General features: G+C 43.7%; 1 protein-coding gene across 9 annotated transcripts in view; it reads left to right on the forward strand.

Annotated features, from left to right (window-relative positions):
• The window catches only part of MYRF (myelin regulatory factor), a 244,940-nt gene extending 230,996 nt beyond the window's left edge, over positions 1 to 13,944 (forward strand). For all 9 annotated transcript variants that reach the window (XM_077460758.1, XM_077460759.1, XM_077460763.1 and 6 more), the window contains 4 exons: positions 1,030 to 1,104; positions 1,589 to 1,691; positions 2,912 to 3,016; positions 12,757 to 13,944. In XM_077460758.1, the coding sequence (XP_077316884.1) occupies positions 1,030 to 1,104; positions 1,589 to 1,691; positions 2,912 to 3,016; positions 12,757 to 12,840 (367 nt within the window). In that variant the 3' untranslated portion in view covers positions 12,841 to 13,944. The remainder of the gene's footprint in view (positions 1 to 1,029; positions 1,105 to 1,588; positions 1,692 to 2,911; positions 3,017 to 12,756) is intronic.
• The last annotated feature ends 28 nt before the right edge of the window (positions 13,945 to 13,972 follow it).

The following is a 13,972-nucleotide window of genomic DNA, read 5'->3' on the forward strand; positions in this document are numbered from 1 at the left end:
CCAAAGATGTTAGCACTGATGCATGATCTAGGGCCGAAACAACTAATCAATTAATCAACAACTAATCGATTATAAAATTAATCGATTACTATTTTCATAATCGATTAATCGGCCAGTAACATAATGGGGTTAAAAAAAAAACTAAAATTAGCCCTTTATAGTAAAAAAAGAGCAAACCGCTACTGTAAATATTACTTTCACTGTCCCATAGTAAAAATTGAACCCCTTACAGTAGCGATTATTTGCTCTTTTTTTTTACTAATTTTAGCTTTTTAACCTCATTATGTTACTAAACATCTCAGGCCTGGGTCACACCTGTGTTTTTTGGTGCTTTTTGCAGAAACACACTACAGTTCATTTACATGGTTTCCCATCGGACACGTTCGTATCCATGATTTTTTCAGCTGCTGCATATTTGGAAAAGACAAGTACTTTTTATTTATTTTTTTAATGCAAAACGGTGCTATTTTGTTTTTTTGGTTCAATATACTTCAATGGAGAAGCTGCAGGAAAGCAATGCAATAATGCATTTTTTGCGGCAATTTGTGTTTTTAATCTGCCCAACAACAAATTGGCCAAAAAAAATGTAAAAATGCAAATAGCAGCAAAATTTACTTTTTTATTTTTATTTTAAGGTTATTAACCGATTAATCGAAAAAATAATCGGCCAACTAATCGATTATGAAAATAATCGTTAGTTGCAGCCCTAGCATGATCCCGTTGATATTTTCAGTATGGGGTTCCAACCATCTAATATCTATGGGTACTATAAAGCTGATATTGTTTGTATGGGTTTACTATGGGTGCTTTATTGCCCTTCCACAATTCAATAGCCGACCAATAGATTATATGGTTGGCACCCAGACTGGACCCAGTAGAGGTTCATGACACTGTGGTGTAGGGATGTTAGACTAGGTTCATTTAGCACCCTCAGATGAGAGTTTTTTTTTTCGTTCTATGTAAAGTTCTGCATAATATTTCAGCACTATATAAATAAGTAAAATAATCAAGGTTTGTCTGTCTTTGCAGTGCAGGCAATTACACTTATTCACTCCCTCTCAGCAAATACAGCTCACTGTCAGGCAGAATGACACTGGAAGTCAAGTAAGTGGACTATATGAGTGTAATCTTTCCTGTGTGGCCTTTACTGCAGTTGCTTTTTATTGAATTCCCCAAGTGCAGCCTGCCTTGCATGTTCCAATGATAGTTACTGTATGGTCCTACCTGGCTGTTCACAGCCTACGTTTATAAAAAAATCCCCACCCGGTCCTCTTCTTACTGCACAGGTGCGCCACAGCCCCATTCATTCCTATGCATAAGCCATTCTCATGGTAGCCTCCAAAAGACGGCTCGTCTATTAAAATGAGTAGGGCTATAGCACAGTAAGAGGACATGGCAGGGACATTTTTTAAGCAAATACTGTGTGGTTTTGGTGGGTCGCATAGTGACTGTTACTGGAACTAGTAGGAAGGTATTTTACACAACAAGCTAAAGAGTCTGGAGGATTTATTAAAGGACAACTTATTAATAGTAATACTACAGTTGCGATTTCCCTTTTTTTTAATGCAATTTGTTTGTTGCTGTTTAGCTCCACATTCCCTGTGTCAGTGAACCTCTGCGAATCATCAGCGGGTAAGAATTGTGCGACATCTGTAACCAGTTCTGCTTCAGAAGATCGGAGCTGCCCCCAGGTTTGTTTATAACAGCCTATTTATCTGTGATTTACTAATACTATATAGTAAAAACAGTGTTAAAATCAGAATGTCCACTCAATATACAGTGGCTCAAGGGAAACTGAGTGAGTAGCTGACTTGGAACAAGCATGCAGCAATTAAAGTCAAAATTTAAGTTAGTGCTCCTGATCTGTGCACTTGTTTCAAGACAGTGATGTAGAGAACATCAAAGCCATTGGATAAGCATAACAACAAGGCAAAAAGCATTTTAAAGTTATAATAGTTTGTCAGTCACACCCCAGATATCTCCAGCACAGGTTTCCTTTTATGCGAGTTTTATATAATCTACTTTAGGTAGATTTCAAAGAGTTCTTCATATGCGGGCATGTCTGCTTTTTTAAACACAGGCTATGCAACTTTCTTGTTAGAATTTAACACCTGTCTGGTGATACATCAAACGTAGGGGTGACTTGTGGCTGTGGGAGACTTTTTTAGCACTAAGGCAGGTCATAGACTGTTCCAATCTCTTTCCTGCAGCCACGAGCTGCAGGAAAGAAATTTGCACAATTCCCCCTTCAACACACAGTGCTAACAGTGGAATCCCTCCTGTTGAGACACTGTATTATCCTGGTGAGAGGGGGGGAGCTGTCCCCACTGGGAAAAGACAGTGATTATTGCTAGCAGCTCTAGCAACCGCAAGTAAAATCTGGCAGGCTAGTTGTACCCAATTTGATCAATCAACTTGGTACATTCAGCCTGTCCATACAAACTGCTTATGGCTGGCCTAACACTATTACACCAGACTGTTTGCGTGAGAAAGCAGTATCCTATATTGGGTATTTTGACTATAACTCGCCTGTATTACATACAGGAAAGCAAAAGGGGTTTCCAGATAACCTGGCTAGTGAAAAAGAGTGGGGTGGACTAAAGTACCATAACAACGTCTGGGTAAACAGTCACATTTACACCAGGCATATTGTGGTAACACACCTTGCATGCATTGCCCTTCATTTTGAAGGACAACCCATTACATGGCCAGTAATGTTAAAAAAATAAATAAAAAAAATGCAAGACTTTTTTTTTTTTCTTACATCGAGGGGAGTTGCAGCCATTTATTTTGAATGGGCTGCATGTTGCACTGAGTACTAATATGAATGGGCTCTAAAAACACCCTGTGCAGGTAGATGTGTTCCATGTATATATTTCAAGTCTTCATGACCATTTTTTTTCCCCTCCAGGTTTCGGGTGTTTGTGCTGTACCTGCCCCATCATCGTACCATTTATGGTCACTCCAGGTGTATCCATCCCAGGACTTCTCCTTCCACCTGCGAGTGTCCCCAGCGGTAAGCCAGTCACATTCACACAACCTTATTGCCAAAAAAAAAAGAAGGGGGGGGTTTACCATAATGCAAGAAATTAATTAAAGTGAAAAAGGTTTAGCTTTAGAATCTCTTTAAGCTCTGAAAAAAAATAACTGGAAGCGGATTGGTTTATTTAGAGGTGGGCCAGATTTTGCACTCTCCAGTTTTAGTAAATAAACCCCATTGCATTGCCCATCAATCAATACACACTGACACACAATTTGCCACTTGAGGGGAGGGGACACAAACAAAAGTAGGGCGCAAACAGACCTGAGGACCTATACTGCTGCCTGCAGCACACTGCGCCCAAAGGCGATATCCTCATGCCATTTTACATCCACCTGATAGAATCTGCTGAATGTATGGACTGAAGACCAAGTTGCTGCCTTGCAGATCTGAGCCATGAAGGCTTGGTGATGCACTGCCCACGAAGCACTAACAGCCCTGGTGGAGTGCGCTTTGATTTGAAAAGGTGGAACTTTCTTCCTGAAACCATAAGCTTGAATAATTACCGTATATACTCGAGTATAGGTCGATCCGAATATAAGCCGAGGCCCCTAATTTACCACAAAAAAACTGGGAAAACGTATTGACTCGTGTATAAGCCGAGGGTGAGACATCCCTGTGTCCCGTCCATCCCTGTGTCCATCGCTGTGTCCCGTCCATCGCTGTGACCCGTCCATCGCTGTGTCCATCCCTGCCTACCTGTGCCAATCTGCAGCCTCTCCTCCTCGTCTGACAGACGGCGGCCAGTCCACTGTTCAAAAGCCGCGCCTCTCTGTCTGTGATAGGCGGAACACTCAATTTCCCAGCAGTCAGTGTTCCGCCTATCACGGACATCCTCTCATCCTCGTCCGTAGTATGAGAATGAGCGGATGTCCGTGATAGGCGGAACACTGACTGCTGGGAAATTGAGTGTTCCGCCTATCACAGACAGGGAGGCGCGGCTTTTGAATAGTGGAATGGCCGCCGTCTGTCTACCTGATCTCCATGACTCGAGTATAAGCCGAGGGGGGCACTTTCAGCCTAAAAAAAGGGGCTGAAAATCTCGGCTTATACTCGAGTATATACGGTACTTGCAGAATCCATTTGACAATAGTAGATTTCAACGCTGCCTGTCCTTTCCTAGGACCTTCAGGCAACACAAACAAAACATCCGTTTTCCGAATCTGAGCAGTCGCTTTGAAATAGATCTTGACTGCTCTCACTACATCCAGAGAATGCAGTGACCTTTCTTCCGCAGAACAGGGTTCTGGAAAAAATCAAGTTAGAACAATATCCTGGTTTAGATGAAAACCTGATACTACCTTCGGTAGCAAGTTAGGATGAGAATGCAATACTACCTTATCCTTGTGAATAATTAAAGATGGCTCTTTATAAGAAAGAGCCGCCAACTCTGATATTCTTCTTTCAGAAGATATGGCTACCAGATAAACTAGCTTCCTTGTCAAAAGGACCAAAAAGGAGTATGTCGTATCAGCTTAGTTTCTGTAAAGCCGACAGAAATAAATTCAAGTCCCAAGGATTCAGTGGTGCTCTAGCCGGTGGATTAAGCCGCGTTACCCTGTAAAGCTTTGAACCAAGGAATGGGAAGCAAGCGGACATTGAAAAAATATAGATAAGGCTTAGACCTGGTCATTGATAGTACTCAAGGCCAGCTTCATCTCTAACCCCATTTGCAAAAAAGAAAGAATTCTACCCATGACATATTTTCTAGGATGCCAACCCCTGGATTCACACCAGGAAACATATGCCTTCTAGACACTATAATAAATGAATCTGGAAGCTGGCTTCCTTGCATTAATCAAAGTAGATATCACTGAGCCTGAAAGGCCAAGATTCTTCAGAATGTGGGTTTCAATAGCCAAACCGTTAAATTTAGCGTTTGTAAAGTAGGATGGAACACTGGTCCCTGCGATTGTGGATCTGGACGTGGTGGTAGTATCCATGGGGCTCCCACTAACATCTTTACTATTTCCGCATACCAAGATCTTCTGGGCCACGCTGGGGCTACAAGAATCACTGACTTCCTTTCCTGGTTGATCCTGCGAAGAAGTCGAGGTAGCAGCAGAATAGGAAGGAATGCATAAAATCAGTGAGATCTGATCCCACTGGGTCACCAATGGATCTGTTCCACATGCGAGTGGATCCCTTGTTCTTGACATTCTTGACACACAGTTGTCGACTTTGTTGTTGAACCTGGACGCAAACAAATTTATGTCCGGGATCCCCCATTTTTGGCATATAACCAGGAAGATGTCGGGGTGAAGGGACCATTCCCCCGGGAACAACTGCTGGTGACTCAAGTAGTCTGCCTGCCAGCTTTCTACCCCTGGAATGAAGATTGCCGATATGCAAGGCACATGCTTTCCTGCCCAGGTTAGGATCTGGTTTACCTCTCCCTGGGCTGCCTGACTTCTGGTTATCCCTTGGTGATTGATATAAGCCACTGCTGTGGCAATGTCGGATTGAATCCTGACAGGAGAATTCAGCAACCTGAATTTCCAGGCCCGTAGGGCTAGGTACGCTGCCCGGATCTCTAAGATGTTGATGGGCAAGGTCCTATCTGTTCTGGACTATTTCCCCTGGACAGACGCCTCTTCCAGGAATGCGCCCCAACCCGACAGGCTGGCATCTGTTGTTACCACCTTCCAGGTAACTGGTAAGAGGGATTTCACCTTCTGAAGATTCTCAGATATCCTCCACCAACTGAGGCTCTGGCACACCTTCGGTGACAAACGCATCGGAAAATCTAGTGCTTGGATCTTCTTGTTCCAAGCCAACAGGATACGGTTTTGCAGCAGTCTCAAATGAAACTGAGCATAGGGAACTGCTTCAAATGAAGCCACCATCTTCCCCAACAACCGCATACAAAGGCAGATAGAAGAACCCTTCTTTGCCCTCACCACCTGAACCAGCACTTTTAGGACACTAATCTCCTTACTGGCTTTAAAGAAGATTTCTCTGGGTTGAGGACCCAACCTAGGTATTCCAGGTAGTTGACCATGCTTTGGTCCAAGCGGGCTACCGACCAGTCTATCAAGAGCAGGTTGTCTAGGTATGCCATTATCATTATACCTCGAATCCTTAATCCGACCAGAAGTTTTGTAAACACCCGAGGTGCAGTAGCTAGACCAAAAGGCAGAGCTACAAACTGAAAATTACGTTTTTATACTTCGAAACGCAGATATTTCTGGTGAGCGGGGAAAATACGCACATGCAGGTATGCATCCTTGATGTCAATTACTGCCAGAAGTTCTCCTTGTAGGATGGAGTCTACTGATCGGATTGTTTCCATGCAAAAAGTGCAAATTTTCAGGAATCGGTTTAGATCTTTCAGATCTAGAATGGGTCTGACATCTCCATTTGGTTTTGGCACCGTGAAAATGTTTGACTAAAACCCCAACCCCTGCTCTTCCATAGGGACCTCCATGATCACTTTTTGCAACAAGTCGGTCTAACGCTAGAAAGAGAGACTTCTTTTTCTCTGGATCTTTGGGAACATTTGACCTGAGGAAAACGAGGAGACGGGAATTCTCTGAACTCTAGTTTGTAACCTAGAGCCATTGTGAGACCACCTTTCTGCCTCAAAATTCTTCCTGCCAGACCCTTGAGAACTTCAGAAGTCTTCCCCCCACTTGAACGAGCGGGGGCTTGTTTCATAAAGAGGCTTTAGCGTTCAGTCTTGTGGGTTTCCTGACAGGATTTCTCTTGTCTCTGGGGTTGACCCTGAGGTTTACCTCTTGAACCTGATGGTGGAGGCCGTCGCAATTGCCTGGAGGCCGATGCCCCTGGCACTGGATAAAGAGCCTTTTTAAATGAGGGGCATCTATTCTTTTTCTTAACTGGAAAAGGGGTACTTTTCCCCACTTCATATTCTTTAGATGTATTTGTCCAAATCATCCCCGAACAGCTTTTCCCCAAGGAAAAGAAAACCAGCCAAGAGCTATTTGCATGGCACTTTGGCTGACCAATTTTTCAACCATAAGATTCTACGCATATGCACCAACCCAAGCATAAAGGCGAGAGGTTTGAAGAATATAATCTGAGTGCATCAATCACAAAACACAAAGCCGCTGGCAGCTCCTGGGCCTGCTGTTCAGGGAAAACTTGGAGCATCTGTTTCAAATGGTCTCTTAAGGATTGACATACCCCAATTGCCGCTACTGAACTTGCCAAGGAAAAATTATTTTTTTAACAGGAATTCCAATCTTTTATCAGTTGGATCCCTAAGCATGTGTGCATTGTCAACCGGACAAGTCAAACTTTTATTCACAGAAGATATAGCAGCATCAATTACTAGTATACTCCACATCTTAGTGAATTTTTCCTGCATAGGATAAAGCGTTGAAAACTTCTTAGGAAATCAAGGTGAGTAGAAAATTCTGGGCAGCCGCACTCCAAATGAAATTTCTCGTGCCTTTATTGGAACATCAGGATGACACTGTACATCGTCACAGCAAAGTAATACAGAACCAAAAACACCTGACGTGTTTCAAACTAAACGTAGTGCTTACTCATAGCTCAAAACTTCTTAGAAGGGAAAAAAAATGCTTATCTGGGTGATACCACTCAGAATAAATAAGCTTTTCCAGCAATGAATGGACAGGAAAAGCACGTAAAGCTTGAGGAGGCTTTAGTGAACCCAAACAAGAAGTGGGCTCTTCAACCAACTCAGTTAAGGGTAGCTTAAATGTGGAGCGGACCCATTTCAGTAAGAGAATGCGCCAGCAACTTCTCAGCATGTGAGGCTGAAGAAGGTCCTTGATCCTTCACAGTCCCCTGAGGGGGATTCATCTTCTCTCTCCCACTGTTCCTCTGAGGATACTGGGAGGTAGAAGGGGACCTGATGCATTTTCTTCCACTCTGGGAAGATGCAATTAAAGTCGCTAAACTTTCCTCTAATCCACTGATAGTTGAGGAAAAAAACCTCCTCGGTTACATAGACGGGGCTGAAGTTTCGGAAGCAATTGTAGCTCCTGGTGACCCCGATGGCTCACTATGATCAGCCTGGGGGGTTGTGCAGATGCAGAGGGAGGGTCCTTAGGGCCCGAGAGTGACCCCCTTTGTGCCCTTGCTTTTTGTGGCATTTTTACCACTCCCTCTAGTCATAGTGCTGAGCACAAAAACAGAGGTGCTGCCAAAAATGCACCTACTAATGAGCAATAGTCCAGCAACTGCTGCTGATATTAAGCTCAGCCTGTGTCCCTCCTTCAGCTGAATGCACCTGAAAAAAAGAAGTGCACTTTATAGCTACACAGCCCACGTTGTGGGCGCTGAAGCATGCAGACGCTGCTAAGCCACGCCCCTTCCTCCGACCACCCACCGCTCCTGCCCCCACTTTTTTTTTTTAAAGATACCGTTTTCCCACGTTATCGGGCTCCGATCCGACCGGATCGCATGTGCAGGAGGGCTGGGGTGAAGGAAAGGAGGAGAGCCGTCGGATGGAGAACGGCCATAATGGAGGCAGTTGCGAGAGTGGCGCGGCACACCACTGACTGAGCCACGCTCCCTCTGCCTCCTGGAGCGAAGTGACCAGGTAGGGGGACATTACCAAGAGGAAACCCCCCCCCCCCCCCCTTCCCACATTTTACCTGGGGCTTGAGCTGGAGGAAGCATGCAGCTTGTGACACAGAGCAGGACCGATAAGCATGGAAACAGGTACGTGCTCTTGATAGCCCCCGGTGGTGACTATAGGCATGACAACATTTTACTTAAAGGAGAAAAACCCACAAGAATTCGAAAAATTTCTTTGGAATCTCCCTTACTTTATCCAGCTGCAGGGTTCTGTAAAAGAGACCCAATCTTCACCCTTCACGGTAGGCTCCATTAGAAAACCTTCAGGAACTGGGGATCCATACTCCTGGGCCTGTAAAGCACCCCGCCAGGAAGATGGCTGAAACAAACAAATACTGGAGTCCCAGCTCTCTAAAAAGAGAAGTGTTACAGGCAAAAACTTGTTTCTTACAGCACAAGGCCCAGGTACCATTCAATTTGGCCTGGAAAAGACACCTTAAATGGATCTGGTTGCATAACTTGCCCTCGCATGGAAAAATTCCAGTGACGCTCAGCACAGCACATCTTACTCATGACCAACACGTAAAACACTGACGAAAAAACTGAGGCACTCCCAGTAAGGGGAGGGGTTATATGGGGAATTGAACTTCCTGTTTAGGGTGTGTCAGTGTCCATCTCCTGAAGGTGCTATATAACCCATACAGTAATTACTGTGGCTCTGTGTCCCGTGATATACGATAAAGAAATATTTTTACACAATACTAGCATAATAATCTTAAGATATCTTTATATTGGCCTTCAGTATCCTCCTGCGTAGCAGCACTCTGCTTACTGGAAGAAAGAGAAACAGAACATGGATCCAATCAGGGCTCGGCTGCTTAGCAAATGGCACATATACAGTATCTCACAAAAGTGAATACACCCCTCAGATTTTTGTAAATATATTATCTTTTCATGTGCTAACATTGAAGAAATTACACTTTGCTATAATTTAAAGTGAGTGTACAGCTTGTACAACAGTGTAAATTTGCTGTTCGCTTAAAATAAATCACACAGCAACTGATGTCTAAACAAAAGAGAGTACACCCCTAAGTGCAAATGTCCAAACTGGGCCCAATTAGCCATTTCCCCTCCCCAGTGTCATGTGACTCAGTGTTACAAGGTCTCAGGTGTGAATGGGGAGCAGGTGTGTAAAATTTGGTGTTATCACTCTCACTCTCTCATATTGGTCACTGGAAGTTCAGCATGGCACCTCATGGCAAAGAACTCTCTGAGGATCTGAAAAAAAGTATTGTTGCTCTACATAAAAGGTGGCCTAGACTACAAGAAGATTGCCAAGACCCTGAAACTGAGCTTCAGCACAGTGGCCAAGACCATACAGTGGTTTAACAGGACAGATTCTACTCAGAACAGACCTCGCCATGGTCAACCAAAGAAGTTGAGTGCACGTGCTCAGCGTCATATCCAGAGGTTGTCTTTGGGAAAAAGAAGTAGGAGTGCTGCCAGCATTGCTGCAGAGGTTAAAGGGTTGAGCCTGTCAGTGCTTAGAACATACGCCACACACTGCATCAAATTGGTCTGCATGGCTGTCATCCTAGAAGTAAGCCTCTTCTAAAGATGATGCGCAAGAAAGTCTGTAAACAGTTTGCTGAAGACAAGCAGACTAAGGACATGGATTACTGGAACCATGTGTTGTGGTCTGATGATACCAAGATAAAAACGTATTTGGTTCAGATGGTGTCAAGCATGTGTGGCGGCAACCAGATGAGGAGTACAAAGACAAGTGTGTCTTGCCTACATTCAAGCATGGTGGTGGGGGTGCCATGGTCTGGGGCTGCATGAGTGCTGCCAAGACTGGAGAGCTACAGTTCATTAAGGGAACCATGAATGCCAACATGTACTGTGACATACTAAAGCAGAGAATGATTCTCTTCCTTCAGACTGGGCTGCAAGGCAGTATTCCAACATGATAACGACCCCCAAACACACCTCTAAGACGACCACTGCCTTGCTAAAGAAGCGAAGGTGATGGACTGGCCAAGCATGTCTCCTGACCTAAACCCTATTGAGCATCCTCAAACAAAAAGGTGGAGGCACGCAAGGGGTCTAACATCCAGCAGCCCTGTGATGTCGTCATGGAGGAATGGAAGAGGACTGCAGTGGCAACCTGTGAAGCTCTGGTGAACTCCATGCCCAAGAGGGTTAAAACAGTGCTGAAAAATAGTGGTCATACAAAATATTAACACTTTGGGTCCAATTTGGACATTTTCACTTAGGGGTGTACTCACTTTTGTTGTCAGTGGTTTAGACATTAATGGCTGTGTGTTAAGTTATTGAGGGGACAGCAAATTTACACTGTTATACAAGCTGTACACTCACTACTTTACATTGTAGCAAAGTGTAATTTCTTCAGTGTTGTCACATAAATAGATATTTACAAAAATCACTTTTGTGAGATACTATAAGTATATCTATAAAAAAAAAAAAAAAAAAGGGGGCATTGGGATGACCTCATCTTGGTGCCGCTGCTCCTTCATTATCTAGTCATAATTTACGGCAGGGAAGGGTCCTAGATGAGGGTGTGCATTGCCTCAAGTAAAATTATAACACACCCTCCTCCTCAGTCCCCACTGGACTTACCTCAGTGGATGCTGAGCTGTCAGCAACCAGTCCAGCGATCTGAAAACCCTGCAGTGCTTCCAGGACGAACCAGATCGATTCTGATCGGATAGCTCTGGGATGGACCAGATTGATTCATCGCAGGGAATCAATCTGGTCTGTCCTGGAAGAGCTGCATAGTGAAGAGTGAGAAGAGCAAGGATTTCAAATCCCTGGACTGCTGGACCAGCTAAAGGGATTCTGATGGCTCAGCAACCCCAGAGGTAAGGGTGTCCCGCGATAACTCACCTTTACATATTTTCTGGAAGTTCACCCTTCCATGAAATATGCAAAAAAATAAATAAAAAAGTGCAGGGTTGCCTGTAGGAGAGGACATAACTATGCAATGTCACTGGGGGGTGGGGGTCTGGATCACAAGACTATATACTTAACTGTTTGCCTGCAGTTTAGCTTTTAAAATAAATTCTGTTGGCTTTAACCACTTCCCGACCAGCGCACGACGATGTACGTCGACAGAATGGCACGGGCAGGCATATTGGCGTACAGGTACATCCAATATTCAATGCCGCCCTGCCATCGGGAGCGCGCCGTCGGTGGTGCGCTCCCGCGCTGGTCGGGACCCCCGTGAGTCCGGTCGCGGGACCCGTGGACTCGATCGCCGCGGGCAACCCCGCGATTGTCTCACGGAGCGGCCGAATGGAGGAAATGCCGAGTAAACAGCATTTCTCCATTCTGCCTAGCAACTAGTGACGCTGATCTCTGCTCCATGTGATTGGAGCAGAGATCAGCGTTCACTAAATGAAAGCCCAACCCCCCCACAGTTAGTAACACACCCCTAGGAACACTTAACCCCTACACTGCAACCCACTGGTTAACCCTTTCACTGCCAGTGTCATTTACACAGGAATCACTGCATTTATATAGCAGTGATTACTGTATAAATGACAATGGTCCCAAAAATGTGTCAAAAATGTCCGATGGGTCCCCCACAATGTCGCAGTCACAAAAAAAAAAAAAAAAAAAATCTCTGATCGCCGCCATTACTAGTAAAAAAAAAAAAAAAAAAAAAAAAAAAAAAAATATTAATAAAAATGCTATAAAACTATCCCTATTTTGTAAACGCTATAACTTTTGCGCAAACCAATCAATAATCGCTTATTGCGATTTTTTTTACCAAAAATATGTAGAAGAATACGTATCGGCCTAAACTGAGGGGAAAAAAATGTTTTTTATATATATTTTTGGGGGATATTTATTATAGTAAAAAATAATGCGTTTTTTTCAAAATTGTCGCTCTATTTTTGGTTATAGCGCAAAAAATAAAAACCGCAGGGGCGATCAAATACCACCAAAAGAAATCTCCATTTGTGGGAAAAAAAGGACGTCAATTTTGTTTGGGAGCCACGTCGCACGACCGCGCAATTGTCAGTTAAAGCGACGCAGTGCCGAATCGCAAAAAGGGGTCTGGTCTTTGACCAGCAAATTGGTCCGGTCTGCAAGTGGTTAAAGTAACCAAGCCATGCAAGCTTACATTTCTATTGTTTATCACATATGGCTCTAACTGTTCCTTAATTTCTCTCTCCTAGGAGGCATCAGGATGCTATGATTTTACAGTGGATATTTCACAAGTTACAGACTATTATTTCAATTTCTACCGACTCTGCGACTGATACATTTGCCAAACAGCTGGAAAACCCATATAGATCTCCTCCTTGTACCGGACTCAGAAAATGTGTCACTTGCCCCCCAGACTGCAGGCAGCCACGGGGTCAGCCCCACCCGTCACTGGATGTACAACACTGGACCAAACCAAGCAGCACTGGAACCCATCTGGGACCAACTGGAAAACAGAGCATTCACACTGGAGACACAGGGAACCCTACCCCAAACAAGAGACATGGGATTTCCCTAGTCCAATAAAGGGGAACGAATGGCTGAGAATGGGTGTAGCTTCTCCCCCAGTTAATGATTTTTTTTTTTTTTTCTATGCGTTTAATATTGTGATTCTGTTACAACCCTTCTACATATTCCTGACTCTCTCCCTTAATCAGTTACCAGGAACGAACCAACTCCCCGTTTCAAGGAACCCCTTTGTAGGTATCTGTTAACAAGCAATCTGAACTGATAGATGCTGCAACTAAGGGGTTGGAGAAGCTATTTTGAGTTACTGAAATTTTTGAACAGTTTTTGTGTTTTGTCGTATTTTATGTTATTTTTTTCTTGTCTTGTGTTTTGTATTTAATTCTCTAACCAGAAAAGTGCACTTATTCTCAACTCGGCAGTAAGGACCAAAATCTAGCCTTGTAAAAGAGGCAACTGAAAGTGCCTGGAAAAGAGGCAACACCCCAAAGACTCTGTGAGCGCTTGGTGTGCCAATGCCATGCAAGAAAGAATATAAAATGAATTGGTGACTTTAAGGACCAAAATACTGGACCACTGAAGATGTCTTTCTGGATTTCTGCTCTTAATTTTTAAAATCTTGTAAATAAAAAGGCTTTCCTACAGTAATTGAAATACACTAATTGCATTGCAACACTTTAACCCTTTCACTACATACTGGGACCTGTCCTACAGTACTGAAAAGGTTAAATTATCTTATTCTGGACCAGTGAGCTCAAAGCATTTTTAATATTTTTTTTTTTATTTCAGATTTGTATTTATATTTCCTTGCTACAACTGCACTGCTCTACCCTTACTTGTACCCTGTTATCTGGGTGTGATAAATCCTGTCTGCATATGAATACCAACAATATAAATAATCCTTTGTACTCAGACTGGTGTTGTGCATCTGTAGAAAAAGAA

Source organism: Lithobates pipiens, unplaced genomic scaffold (assembly GCF_037356315.1).
Source record: "Lithobates pipiens isolate NorthernLeopardFrog02 unplaced genomic scaffold, aLitPip1_a1.2 Scaffold_10, whole genome shotgun sequence".
In the NCBI taxonomy this organism is placed as follows: Eukaryota; Metazoa; Chordata; class Amphibia; order Anura; family Ranidae; genus Lithobates; species Lithobates pipiens.